Raw genomic sequence first — 15,000 nt, 5'->3', positions numbered from 1 at the left:
AGACTTGCAAGCGTGTGTTCAAGCTGAATAAGATGACATCAATGTACTTAGAGAGAAAACAACATATGAATAGGAGTATCCATAGCATATAAGGCATAAGAGTGCTAAAAGAGTAGTCTGTTAAGATTGCAGAACAAATATAAGATATGAAAGGGACCGTGTATTCATTAGTCAAAAAGCTCTTTACCTTTTTTATTTTGTAAGGTTGTGGTATCATACAGTCCAAACAGCAGGCCGGCGTGCAAATATGAATATATATGATGATAAAAATATGTATAGGTAAGATTATTGATTCTTTTTAAATGCCTGAAAATTGGGAGAGTTAAGAAATACTTACTAAAAGAAGGCATTTTATTTTGAAGAGTACGCTCCTTAAACAACTTAGTTAGAAAGGTTCAAAAGTATTATGTATTTTAGAAATGGTGTAATGCATTTGATGTGTTTGTGCTTTTCACATTCTTAATGATTCTAATTGTATTCTAGGCAGCAAAGGAACAAACCCAGGACTTGATAGTAAAAACAACAAAGCTCCAAGCGGAAAAGTATGTATGCCACCTTATTTATTTCTTGAAGACATGAAAATACTGATGTAATTTTATTTTGGGTCTGGTACTGCCACTATTATTTTTGTGTAAGGACTTTGTTTTTTGTTTTTGCGTTTGTACTTTGTTTTTAACACTCTTCTGTGTTCGTAGCTCAATTAGAATAAAAATGCAGAACTCTTAAGGTTATTACTAAAGGATAGAAAAAGCTGAGAATGTGTTAATGCTTATTGTCATAAAAATTGACCTTTTAGGAAAGAGAATCAGTTATAGTGGTACAGTGTACTGAGTACGGATTTGCTTTACCTAATATCAGCTGATAATGTAAGTTAAATAATTTTATAATAGATACAGACCTACATGAGATCACAGTTCTTTAAACATCAGTATGTTATTTTCCATTTTGGACTTAAATTTCTAGAGTAGAGTTTTAGAAACTTTTAAACTTAGAATATCTTATTTGGTAACAGTTAAGGTATGTTGGCTTTTATTTTAATTGTCTGAAGTTAGTTTTTTTTCCTCCAATTTAGTGTTCCTGTAGTGTAATGCCAATGACTGTCTGATTGGTATTTCCTGTATAATTCAGAGACATGCACAAATTTTGTGCAAATGGACAAAAGTATCTTTTATTTGCTGTGAGCTTTTTCATGTTACAAAGAAACATTTGTTACATAAAGGACAATCACTGAACAAAACAAGGTGTGTTCATATCTTTCAAGTGAACTCCTTCATGCTACAAATACGTAAATATAGAGAAATTGTTGGCCATTGTTTTTGTTTATTTTATTTTTGTGACCTAATATTTGTCTTTAAAGGAAGGACAGCCTAGGTTTAGACTTCAAAGGAAAGGTGGGAGGGAGGGAGGGAACTGGGGTTTGTTCTTTTAAAAAGTTTGTGACCTTGGGCTAATTCCTGTGCAGATGAGACCTTACCAAAAGTAGTTCAGCGCTAAGTCTTGCATTAGTTTTGTGGGCTTTGCGGTGGAGTTAATGCTTCGTATCCATCAGAAATCACTCTTGTGCAGGGACTGGACGTAAGAAGAGAGAGTTGGATTATGACCTACTTTTCCATCTTTAAAGCTAATTGTGAAATATATAGGTACCTTAATGAGCCTAATGTAGACCTCTTTTTTCCTTGGTTCTCCAGCCTCTTGTGAAAAAGATTTGTATTTTGCTATTTTCAGTATTTTTATTCATAGGAAGAGGATAATAATACCCTGTGACAGGTTCATGTAATCTTTATCGTTTTTATGGCTAAGGCATCTTGTTTTACAGCTTTAGCCTTTGCCAGTTTAGAAGGATGAATCTCCTTCCTTTATGAACTTTCTTCTGAAAATTATATATAGCTCACTAGAGATTAGAAATAATTATTTCCAGTGATAAGTTTCTAGTAGAAGTTACGACATTGGATAGCTCTGGGTGCACTTTCAAAATTAATGGGCTCATGTTGTGGACTTCAGTAGGAAGTGGATTACCTCTTGTGAGAGTCCGAATGTGTAATCTGTACGTATTTTAAAGCTGAATGTACAATAACTGCATAAAGTACAATACTGGTTGGTATAAGATGAAGGATTTGGCAAAGTCACAGCTTAAGTAAGTGAGCAGAAGCCAGGGCTCAGAAAATTTGTTATTTTGAAGATGAGGGTGTGAGGCGGTAAGATAGAGAAGTGGTCCTATATTTTTGTGTAGTCTCAGGAAGAGGAATGCTGCTTTGACTCCTTGCTCTGAAGCAGAGTGGAAGGTACCAAGACCCATCCCATGTGCATTATGTCTAATGGTCTTAAAGTCCATTAAAGGAGATTATGTAGATTCTACATCAGTACTTCCACAATATATTCCTTACACAATAACTTACTTAAAAGGCTTCCTGCAATAACATGTAAGGTACAGAACATCCCTCTAGCATGAGGAGAAATAAATATCAAGGAAGTAGCCTGTCCTTCTAAGGCATTCGTTGACCTCAGAATGCACACCTAGGAAAAAGTTATCTTTTGAAAGGCTATTCTGTAAGCATACCATGAAAATACTCACACTAGCAGAAGCCAAATTGTATTTGTCATTTTACAATGTAATGGTTATGGAAGACTCATAGTGCCATATATTAACGAGGTTAACTTTTTTTTATTTTTCCTGGCTAAATTTATGTCAATTTTAAAGAAAAGAGTTGTTGTTGTTGTTGTTATTAATTTTATTTTTTCAAGCTACAAAGAGAAGGCTGTTTTGTTCCATGTGGGATATCTGAGTCATCTCTTCTTTTGACTCGTTTCTTCTGGTGCATCTCCCTGATTTAGATCAGGCACAGGAAGAGACCTCTGCTATCAAATGTTAGGGGTTTCTTGAAAAGCTGAAATCTTGCCTACAGTCAGAAAAAATACTGGTCTTGAACTGCTCGTCCCTTCACCTTATAAGGTGACATTTCTTAGCCGACAAAAGAATAAAAGGTGAAACTGGGAGGCCATGCCTTCTGTTCTGGGAGTTGTCCTAAAATGCTGATTGAAATGCAGAGAAAATGAAAGCTGGGCCCATTCAAAACCAGGGCAACTGAAACAGTGAGTCTAAAGCAAGAACAGTCAGTCTAGAAGGTGGCAGTAGTTGCTGAGGATAATCATTCTTTAGAACTCTTCCTATAAAAATGAAGATGTATCTTTTCTTACCTTACTGTGGAAGTTACAGAACTCATCTGCAGATTTCTTCAGTCCCAAATTTCTATTTCTATCCTCTGTAGCCCTACTGTTTCATTTTCTTCTGAAAAGCCTATAATAAAATAATTAGTTGGAAGTTTATGAAAGTTCAGTATAATGTGTATTTGTACTCAAATAGGACTAATATAGTAGATTTTTCTGTGTAATTTTTAACATCTAAATATTTTTTCAAAGCCAAATTCCATTTTGCATACTTCAAATTGGTTTTTGTGAATTCTTTAAGTTCTTAAATCAGTGCTTTTGAATTAAATGTTTTTAAACATTGCCCTGAAAAATAAAATTAATGATGTTCTTCTTTTTTATATTAGTTATGTGCTTCTTTTTCCCACTAGTAGTTGCCGAACATTTTGTAATAGCAGAGATAACACGGTCTTTCATTTTGCTGCACCAGTTGCTTACACTGTCCTTGAGGAAAGTTATTTTGGCTCTGCCCTTCTCACAAAGTTCTACATTAAGTCCTCATCTCTTTTTACCCTTTTAGCTATTTTTTTAATAACTTCAGAAATTATACTGTACTGGGTTTGCTGTACTAGCTATAGATGAAAAAAATAATTCCTTCTATCATGATTAGCATTTATCTGGTTTATTTCAGCTGACTGTTTCCTCCTAGGAGGAAAATATTTTGATTTGATTCAATGTTCTAAAACTGAAGGAAGGCAGTAAACTTTCAGATGAATTTCATATATTTAAGACAATTAGGGATTTACCTTTTTAAAAACATGTTATTTTTGTATCTGACAAATTTTAGGGAAAATGAGCTGATATCTTCACTCAGACAATCTGATGAAGTTAGGAAGTTACCTGTGTTAGGCAAATAATTGAGATAGTAGTTCACAGCTTTTTATTTACTTCCCTTCATTTTCTAAGAACATAGTTTTGCGGGTGTTAACTCTGTTAGCTCTGGTTTTGATCAAAGATGTCTCATCTTTCTGTAGTCTTAAGACCGTTTTCAGTAAATGACAGGTGGAGCCTTTGATTTGGGTAAGCCCTCTTTGTGCCTGACTTGTTCTTGGGGGAAGTAAATTTTGTCAAAAAGTGTTACTATTAGTATCAAGTTTAAATCAAACTGAAATTAGAAGAAAGAACAATGTTCACTGCAAAATCAGGGAAAGTCTTTTTAACTGGAGTTGTAACTTTATTCCCTGAGATACACAAAGCAAATACTTGAAGCATTGGAATACTTTGATCTGTTTTCTTAGATTGCAGCGGTTTTTGACCTTGCAAATGTAAGTATCTCTTCAGAATTTCTTCCGTATGTGGCATTTGAATCTGCATAGTGTGATTTTTTTTCTTCTTTTTTTTCTCCAAGAACAGTATGATAACAGTGAAATATGAACACTTTAAGTGAGGATGCTTATTCATGCTTTTGGCTTTGCCAGGTGTTCTTTCCCTCCTGCAGTACTTGCAGAGGAGTGGCTGTTAGTGGTTCCACGCAGGGACTTGGTTTATTATGCTCACCTGTTATTTTTTGCATAGTTTTGTCACTACTATTAACTGTATTTCAGTTCCTAAGTTCCATTTTCATGTTCCTAAGCTTCTTTTTCTAGCCTCTCAAATTTGTGATTTGAAGGCATAGTGGTCCCTCTGCAGCATCATGTAGGTAATGAGCTATTTGGGACTTCCTATGTTGGTCACATATGCGATTAAGACACTCGGTTAAATAGTTGGGGAAGAAAATAAGATGCTCATCTCAGATTTCAGTTAAAACTTTTGCATTCTCAAATGGTTTGCTTTGTATTGTACATTAGAAGCAGAGCAGTTTTCCTTCACATTATTTAAGTTATGTAATCTGCTTAATGTAGGAACTAGGTTTTTTTTTTTCTTTTTCTCTGGTGTCCTTAGAAATTGAGATCACAACTTGATAGAACCACGTAATGTGAAAGAAATAATGTGTAGTCTAAACCATTTAGCCCATCTCTCTACAACATAAGATTAATTTATTGATGTTCGGTGATGTAGAGCGTTTAATAGAATGTTTTAATGTATTTCATAATAACCTTTGATAATAAAGAAAAACTGCAGCAGTTGATTTAGGCAATTTCTGTGAATTGCTGAAAATCCTCTTCAGTATCTTCAGTAGATTGCTGTACATTTACTTTAGCAGGCTAATATTGCTTTCAGGTTGCATTAGGCTTTGTATGTATAGTAAAGAGTAATTTGTTTTCAAACAGCATCTGCTGTTTCTTAAAATATGTGGGTTTGTTTATTCCCTTTGCTAATAGGCTGACAGAAAAATGATCTTGTTCCTTAAAGTGTGATTTTTTTTTTTTTGATAAAAGCTTCCTGTGACTTGTCAGTTCTCTTGCTGTATGCGAGTTTAATTCTTTTTTCTTCTTTGTATGAAGCCAAAAGCCTACTTGCAGTACTAACTTCTTCACCTTAGACTGGGAGCAAGTTTCCTAGAGCTCAATACAGTTCCAGAACCAACAAAATAACAGTGCAGTTCCAAAATTTTGTGTGCAGAATGGCAGAAGCCTGGCTTCATAGTAGTGCTAACAGACGTTTAATGTAAGGTATTTTGCAGGACTGTTTTTGAGGTCACAAATGACCATTGTGGACCTAACAATTGAAGAGTGACACCAGAAGATAAGTTACAATATTAATTCTTATAAAAGTAAATAAAAGTGATTATGTGAGTGGATGCAAGTGCACAGGGAGATCACAGCAAGTAAGCCTGCAGGAGTAGAAAATAGATGAGAGTCAGTTTTCTGGCAAGAAAGAAGACCGTAGTCTGAAAACTGTATGAAAGAATGAGAATGGAAATGGATTGGACAGTTATTTTTGAGACAGGCTAAAAGATCGCAGGGCTTTCATTAAAATTATGCTCTTGAACACCTTTACACATTATCTTACATTGCTAATTTCTATTATTTGTAATCTTAAATGGAGCAAAATTTGTTTCAGTTTCAGAGTCCTTATTAGTTATGTTGATTCTGGAAAATAAGTTTTTGTAGTACTAGTATTGTTTCGCTTTTAAAAACACAGTTAAATGTGATTTCTGAGCCTATCTTGAAATGTAGCATGTACTTCAATTTGTTCTAATTGAATGATGTTGAAACTTGCTCTTTATTTAAATTCAACAGCCACGGTTCTTGGAGTTCAGTGAATGGTTTGAGTGTCACCTCAGTGCTCAGCACAAGCTCAAAAGTCTTAGGAAAAATGCTTCTCAGTGAATATCCGCTGCTTCAGTAGCGCTGCTTCAATGTACTACAGGTCTCTCATGCTTGTCTCTTAGTGGGTACTTTTCCATTTTCTTTTCTGTTTTCAGAAACAACTTTTTTGTCATAGTCAATTTGGAAATGATTCAGGAAGTTCAGCAGTAGTTGTAGGAGGTTAGAGGGGTATGCTGAGAAAAGTGGTGATCTGGTGGTTTGCATTGATGAGATATATTTCATGTCTTGACCTTTTGAAACTTGTAGTTACATTTATTCCTGTGAAAATTCGTCATGAGAAAAAGCAGTAATTGCCTAAACTGAATTATAATTCAGGGTATATGCGTGTGAATGTTTGAAATTGTGCGCCTGATTTTCTTTCCTGATTTGTACTGCAGTAAAGCATAGGCGATAGGGCATAATGCAGGGATCAAGGCAGCTATAATGAATCTGAAGAAGAAAAAAAAAACACAAAACACTAATTCGTCATATTCTGGCCATGAGCAGCAAAAAGAAAAAAAAAAAAAGCCTGATTTCCTGCATGCTCAATTCGCATGAGGCATATTCTTGATCAATATGAAATGAGGCATGGATTTACAGATTGAGAAACATTCCTCAGAAGTGCACAATCAAATATATGATAGCATTCCTGACTGATGTTTGTGTAATTTGCTCTTAGGAGAAAAGTCCCCGAACAGAGAGCCCATGGTGTTCCCTGGAAATTGATTTGGGTTCTTTGTTCTTTTCCTAATATCTGATTTAGTTTTCCTTTTGCTGCTGGTTAAGCTCCGATACTACTCCAAGTTGATACAGAGAACAGCGTGCTGTTTCCATGCCTTTGGTGACATTTTACAATTTGATGACAAATTTGAAGACTAGACCAAGCAGTCCCATTTCAAATGCCTTTCTATCAGATTGTATAAAAAATGTGCTGAAGGTATCAGTCTGTTTGATGTGACAGTATCTCACCTCAAGACACAAAAGAATCTATCTATGGAAACATACTTCTTTTTAATCTCTCTTCACAGGTTAGAAACCATGTATTGTATCTTAACCATTGCTAAACACTGATTTATCTAGTAAGTATATACATCAAATGACTGCTGTGAAGTTCTGCATGTGAAAATCTTAGCCAGACTACTCTGTAAATAGAGATGATGTCCATAGAAAGCCTGATGGTTATGTAAGGGAAAAACAAAACCAAAAAACTCTGTGACTTCATTTACAGCATATAAGCTTTTTAATTTGAGTGTTTAGTAATCTGACAAGGTTTGAATCATTTTGGTGCAGTTAATATCTTCTGTTGTTAAACTTTTCATTTAACATTTTTGATTTTTTTTTTTATTATCCATTTGTTTTTAGTGTGGAATATATTATAGATAGCACAGGTACTGCATTGCATGTTTACTGTCTTTAGATTGGGACTTCAGATTGAAGATACCTAAGTTCAAGTCCACTTTCCTGCTGTCAGCTCTCGTTTGCATAATGTCTTTCAGAAACTCATCAACGTAGAATTACTTAATTATTTTTGCATTTTGTACCTGCTGCTGTTCTTGAAACACTTACTTTAAAAGCTTGTTGTTCTTTCAAGCCTTTTCCTCATTTCCCACCTAATTCTTAGATACAAATCATCCATTTGCCCATGCGGTCCTTTATCTTAAAGGATGTGGGTCTTTGTTTTTTTTTTTTTCCTTGTGTCTTCAGACAACAGTCATCTGTCCTCTCAGCTTTCAGCTGGAGAAGATTCTTAGGCAGACCATCTTGAAGTCTCTCATAAAACAGGTTCTCCATTCCCACTGTCATCCTGCTAGCTCTGTTCTGATGGGAGTCCACTGTTCTTGAACATAGATGATCGGGATTGTGATGTTTTCCAGATGAGGTCTCACTAAAGCTTTCTGTAATAATAATGTTATTTTCCTTTATCCTGGAAGCATGTTAGACAGTTCACTGTGTGCCTTCCTGGTTTTTACTCTAGCAGAAAATTTAATAATTATATTCTAAGGTGGAATTGGTCACCAAATACCTTCACGTAATGCCTGTGTTCTTTTTTATTAAAAGATGTCTGTTTGACAGCCAAAATGTACCATAAACATTTGTTCTACAAATGCATTTTTATTTATGCAGCTGGTACTTATTTTTAAGAATGGATACTTGTGTATAGGTTTTTTGTTATATAATTGCATATATTTGCCTTCCACAAAAACATCATAGAAATTTTTCCAGCTTCTGCTAAAGAGCATTTATAAATATCTGTTGAATACGGTTGTTATTTTTTTGAGTTATAAAATACTAAAAATATCTTTGAGTCTTTAAAAATATGAATGTTGAGTCCTCAGTAGTGCAAAATGAAAGGACTTCCAGAAAATTATGCTCTGGCTTCCTAAGTAAAGGACAGTAGCAAATTTTTATGGTATATTTAGTGGTGAGATAGGATTACATTTTGGAGAAGTCTGTTTCTCCTCCACCTCATTTTTCGAGCTGTCTAGGTGATAATCCTAACAAACAGTGTGCATTTGTGTTTAGTTTGAGAGAAAAGTGCATGAAGTGCATAGTTTTCCCAGCCTTTTGAGTTCTCTTGCAAAAGAATCCTGTCTCCGTGGTAACGATTAAAACGGGGGAAATTGCTCTTTGTTGGAGTCCTGTCCCCCATCCAAGCTCAAAAGTCCACCAGTGCTTGGCACTTTGCTGCTTTGCATCAGCGCTGTGCTCCCGCGCCCTGTGAGCCTTTATGCAGGGGTAACTTTGTAGGAAAAGAACCAACAATCCTCTGGGATAACAGCACGGTCTGGCTTTTCTTCTTCTGTACTGCGCATGCCTGGAGCGTGAGTTGAGATGACAGAAAGGGCTGTGGGGTCTCGAAGCGCCCGAGTGTCTCCACAGGTTCCGGTTCCTGTGGGATGTAGGCAAAGTGGCCTTACTCCAGCTTTTCTTGTGGCCTGCGTGCTCTGGGCTTTGCACAGCACGTAACACAGTGAAATAACTGTAGCAAGCTTGAGTGGTACTTTAATCTATTCCCCTGCTTTAATAAGATTGATTAAATTCTAGTTAAAAATCTGTTCGTTTATCTCTGAGGAAATCTCTGTGTCATCTAATACCCGTGTGAATGTATTGGTCTCATTAATACTGGATGCTGCCATGTAGAAGGCAAAGCTACAAAACACACGTGTGTTTTGCTACTGATCCATGATCGCGTAGGAAACAGGGTCTCTTTCTCATGCAGGTTGATAATCGAGACAACTTACACAGTAAGTGTAAGCAGGGATGGCTAACCTAGTTTTTGAAACTGGATTCAAGTAGTTTGTTGAAATCCCATGTCTTTTGTGCAGAGCCCAAACGAAGTAGCTTTATCAAAAGTCAAAGATGTGCGCTTCTGGATTTAGGATAGATGCTTTTCATCACTTCCAAATCACTGTCTTGAGAAAAATAGATGAAACATTGCTGCCACCTTGAGGCGGTTATTTTCGGCTTACATTGTGAAACTTTTAACTTACCAGTATGTTAGAGAGCAACGTATTGACACTCTTATTTTGTAAGTAAATTACTGAGAATGTGCAGAGTGGGCCAATGAGCTGTTATGGCAGGGGTTAGCCAAGACACAGACAGAGATGGGAATGGCTTTAAAGCACGATTTTTGATGGAGCCTTGTTCTTTGTAGCAGCAAAAAAAAATAATAATAATTAAAAAAAAAATAGGGCTGTGTAGAGTGAGGACACTCAGAAGGAGAGAGATTTGGTAGTGAATTTCTCTGTGATTGTTCATTTGCAGGATTTCATTTGCAGGAGTAAATGGGGCACAGAATCCCAGAGCTGACTAACAGGTGTGCTATTTTGTATAGTTCCTGACTCTGGGCCTTGTACTTTGGAAGTCTACAACACTAATTCCAACAAATACGCAAAACAAACAAACAAAAAAAAAGGTGTGTCTAGTATACTGCACTACTTAAAATCAGGCTTCACCCTGCCCCAGTGTGGAGAAACTATATAGGCTACTGCTGAAAGCTCCTGAAAAATATATTTTAAAAATCTGACAAATGAGATGTAATTGTAAATGGAAATATTTTGTAAGAGCTGTTAAAAATCTTTATGCTCAGACCAAGTGCCTCTACATCCCAGTTGTTCCCGTGTTTACGGGAGATCTCATTTCTTCAGCTGAAACCAAAGATAATTTTGCATTTGCTTTTTTCAGCCTTTTTTCTTTCTTCTTTCTCTTCCCTAAAGGGAAGGATAGTCCAGCGTAAAGCTACTCAGATTTGTAGTTAAATATAAAATTGGGATCTCCCTCATGAGAGAAGAGAGCAACTAAATAAAGGTAATTCACTAAGTAACATTGGCTGTTGTTTCAACCAAATCAAGTGCTGGTGACATTGATGGATTAGAATTCCTCGTCACAGTGGTGTGGAACAGCAATGCGTTGCTGAAAGCATCGTCATTTCATGAAATCTGAAGTGTCCGTGCCTGATTTTCAGTTTGACTAGTTAAGGCATACACATTTAGTTCATGTTTATATGCATTGTGAAGCTGTCAATGTAAAAGCATAACAGCAACATCTGCATAGGACCCTTGTGAAACCTGACATGTCATTTAAAGATGTGGTATTAAATCATGAGAAGTTTTGGTTTTCTCTTTTGTCTACATTTTTTCTATGTAACTTAAATACTCGGCTTTTTAAAATTATTATTATTTTTTCTGTTAACAGTTTTGGATTCCTTTCCTTCTCGCTTTTCCATATGCTATGACAGTTGCAAAAAAAATTGCAAAAAAAAATTGCATTTGACCTCTTAAAAAGTTTGCAGAACTGCAGGGTGGGAAGGTCATCCACATCTACAGAAGGGAAGTTTGTTTTCTGTGCTGCTTCAGCTGAATGCAGTCCAGAGAATAGTTGGATAGTAGAGAACTGGTAAATAAGTAAAAGCTTTATTTTCAAGCTTTGGTCTTGTAAGAAAATTTAATTATGGCAGCCAGTATTAGAAGTGGACCTGTCTGTCTTACCACTCTATAATAGCAGTGTATTTATGTTGCAATAAGTACACTAGAAGCTGAAATGGTCTTAAAGTAAATGATCCTTGTTCTTCTACAAATAATTAATTCCGTGTCTTCTCAACGCCTAGAAAAAAAAATATTTATTTCATGGAATGCTCTGTACTCAAACCACAGTTCAAATTTCTGCTGCTACTGGAATTCCAGTCCCTTCCTGTGGAATAAAGTGAGATTCATTTGGGTCCTTCAGTGGTTGTAAGGTGTGTGACAAAACGCATGCTGCCCGCAAGATGGTGTTTGGATATTAAATCCCTGTTGTGTTTATTTCAGGAAGGGTAACCAAGAAGGCAATTAGCCATTACATTTTGATTGCTCATAAGATTATTACATTTGTATCCCCTCAGTATATTGTTAAACAGAAATGCATCTCTTCTACAGAATAGTAGATTAATCTAATGATCATTTTCTCATTTTGGATGCTGCAGCTTTTTGTGTCTTTCTGAGAACATGAGCTGAAAGCCCATTCTTTCCTGGATGAATTTGAAAGGAGATAATTGCAAGCATTAAATTGTATAAGTACAAAGTATTAGGATTAGATATCTTGTGTTATAAATGCTAAGGGAATATTTGTAAAGAACTTCCTAGTTTTTAGATGTGTTAACTTTACGTTGTTTTGCTCAGTTAATATGTTCAAAGTAATGGAAAATTGTACGTGAAGATGTAACTCAAGTGTTTGATGGCAAATGTACTATTAGAATTTAATAGCATTGGTTTCTAATGCTTATTAAGTTTCCAGAAGTATGAATATGCAAAATGAGTCGGAGATAAGGATTAAAAGCTAATGTCCTTTTCACTTTGTTTTATTACAGTCAGCGACTAGAAATGAAGGCACAAGTCGCAGATGCATTCATAGCAAAATTCCAGCTGACACCAGATGAAATGAACCTCCTTCGAGGCACAAAAGATGAGCCAATTACTGAGGTAACTCAGCAAACATTAAAAGCTTTGCCCTGAACTTAAATATAAAAACATCCTAGCGGAATTGTACATGAGATCTTATTATCAGTTTTGTAGCTTCATTTTTCATGGAGAAATGTACCTTTTAACACAGTGTTAAGTTTCTGATGAGTTTGAAATGTGTGATGAAAGATTCTAGTAACAAGAAAGAAAATCGGCATTAAATTCTAGTTTGTATAATGAGTTTAAGGGGCAATAAGAGCTATCATGTTTCTACACTTCAAAAAGACCTTTATCGAACCTCAATTTTTAGCTAAGATGTTTTAAAATTACTACACGCTCAACTAAAGCAAATGAGAAATTTGGTGGGCTTCAGTAATATGTAGTACTGCCCTTGTACATGTGCATGTATATGTATAGATAGGTATTCAGGGACTTGAAATAATAAAATTTAGAATTTTTTCTCATTATTTTGTTGATGAAGCTATTAGGTACCCATTCACTTTTAGCACCTTCCAAAACAAGTTTTGAATCTGTTCAGGTTTTTTTTGATAAGAAGGCTTATTGTTCTGCAGAACAAGCAAACTGAATAATGAGAGAATTGAGTATCTTTAATAGATTTTATTATTGTAGTTGCATGGAAACCTTCGCTTTAATTGAGACTATCTGCTGAGATGCAGTATCTCTTTTCCACAGGCATCCTGTTTGCAGTTAAAGCATTATTAAAGACATGGAACAGATAACCATAAACAATGCTAATGAAAGCATAAATGGAATGTGTTAAATGATTATGCACTTGAGTAATTGCTGTATGCTTTTGTACCAATTACTACCATGAAAGAATACTCAAGTTTCTAAAAAGCACACGTTGCAGGCAACAACGACAGCAACACCATGCTATATATTCAGTGGTTGGTTTGCAGCAGAACAAGTATTAGTCCTTGTGATACTTTGAGCTACCTAAAAAATATTCAGAAGCAACTGAGATATGATTGTAGCTGTGCTACTGAAGTTGCAGACTTCAGTAAAGTCATGTAGGTGCTTTTCACCTAAGATAGAATCAACCAGTGTGTTTAGAACATCATTTAAGTCAGACCCCTGTTTTGGGGAGATTTTTTTTTTCTGAAGGAGGAGTGATTTGGGTTTTTATAAACATAGGGTCTTCAACACAGGCGATGCAAGGCAGTAAGTATGTTGAATCAGTTGAGTACTTCACTTAGAGAAAATATGTATTTTTACGTGACTTGAACCAGAACGGAACTCTATTTTTCTGAGGCAAACTGTGTTCAAGTCACAAAAGAAAGAAGCAGTTACATCTGAATTGTCTGGGCTCCTTCCTGATGTTTGAAAGCTGACATCATAATAAGCCTGTTTGATAATGTTAGTATATTTCTATTAAGGCTATCAAACAGTAACAAAATAACCTTTTTGTACAAATGTCCATCTAGAGTTCTTCTAGAGGTTTTTTCTTCACTGGTAGTGATAAGTTATTTGGGGTGGAAACATCCTTGAAATCCTCAGTTTAGTACGTATGTAAAATGGGGAGTACAGAGTGCTAGAGGTGTGAATGAAATGTTACTACTTTTTGACCCTCATTTTATTTATTGGTTTAGGATTTTTTCAAGGCTTTAGGACGAGTAAAGCAAATTCATGATGATGTCAAGATTCTCCTCCGGACAAATCAGCAAAGGGCAGGGTGAGTGTTACTTAAAAGAGTGCAAGACAATCATTTGCTAGTTACAAGCAGAAGTTACAGCAAGGTATCATTTTTACTTTGTATGTCTGTATACAGTATTTCACGTCAAGATGAAGAGTAGTAACGTTTTTAAATTTTCTTATTTTTATAGTGCTACTTTTATTTGTTTTCACATGCGTATGGTAGTACTACCTAAAATAGTATTTGCAAATAAAATCTTTTTATCATGTAGGTTGGAAATTATGGAACAGATGGCTCTACTGCAAGAGACGTCTTATGAACGACTTTACAGATGGACTCAAAGTAGGACTACAATTGTTTTTACGTTTATGTATATTATGATGATGATGATTCCTTTAATTTCTTGATGTGGATTGAACTCAGTAAAAACCCTTTCCAAGATTCATTAATGAGGCTTTGGGTTTGCTTTTGTGAACTAAGTGATTAACTGGAGATTCTCCCCTTTTTGTCCTGTTTGTGTTATTTATTTCTGTTTTCAGATGTTTCTCCACAGACAACAATACTTACAATTTGGTATTCTAAGCCAATTGTGAAGTGTATTGCATTTCATTTTCTTGCAGGTCATAGGGAAGTTCTTGTTTTTGACGATTTGCTAGTAACATTTAGTTTAGTGTGAGGAGTGGCTTATTATTTAAAAACAAACAAAAACATATTGGCTTGAATGATTTTTTGAAGGCTTGTAGGTGATTATTTTTTCATATGTTTTCTGGATCCAACTTTCAGTGTTTGATACAACATGTTGATAGCGTAAAATGTAGATGCTTTTGAATAACATCTCTCTTCTCTGTTGACAGGAAGAGGTGTGAAAAAAGCTGGTGCAATAGGAGATTAAATTAATTGGCTATTCTTCTGTGGATACTGAAGTCTCAGATAATAGTTGCAGTTTCACCTTAATGAAAATTAAGCATTGTTATGCTGTTGTGTGATTTAGCTTACGTGATTTCCACATTCTTAT

At 35.4% G+C, this 15,000-nt stretch overlaps 1 protein-coding gene across 3 annotated transcripts in view; it reads left to right on the top strand.

The window, feature by feature from the left end:
- Positions 1–15,000, top strand: part of COG6 (component of oligomeric golgi complex 6) — a 52,128-nt gene that overhangs the window by 3,852 nt on the left and 33,276 nt on the right. For all 3 annotated transcript variants that reach the window (XM_040543224.1, XM_040543218.1, XM_040543230.1), the window contains exons 4-7: positions 484–542; positions 12,241–12,352; positions 13,942–14,024; positions 14,257–14,327. In XM_040543224.1, the coding sequence (XP_040399158.1) occupies positions 484–542; positions 12,241–12,352; positions 13,942–14,024; positions 14,257–14,327 (325 nt within the window). The remainder of the gene's footprint in view (positions 1–483; positions 543–12,240; positions 12,353–13,941; positions 14,025–14,256; positions 14,328–15,000) is intronic.

This window comes from Cygnus olor, chromosome 1 (assembly GCF_009769625.2).
Source record: "Cygnus olor isolate bCygOlo1 chromosome 1, bCygOlo1.pri.v2, whole genome shotgun sequence".
Classification (NCBI taxonomy): domain Eukaryota; kingdom Metazoa; phylum Chordata; class Aves; order Anseriformes; family Anatidae; genus Cygnus; species Cygnus olor.
The sequence above is the reverse complement of the archived record's forward strand: the minus strand, read 5'-3'. Positions and strand labels throughout refer to the sequence as shown.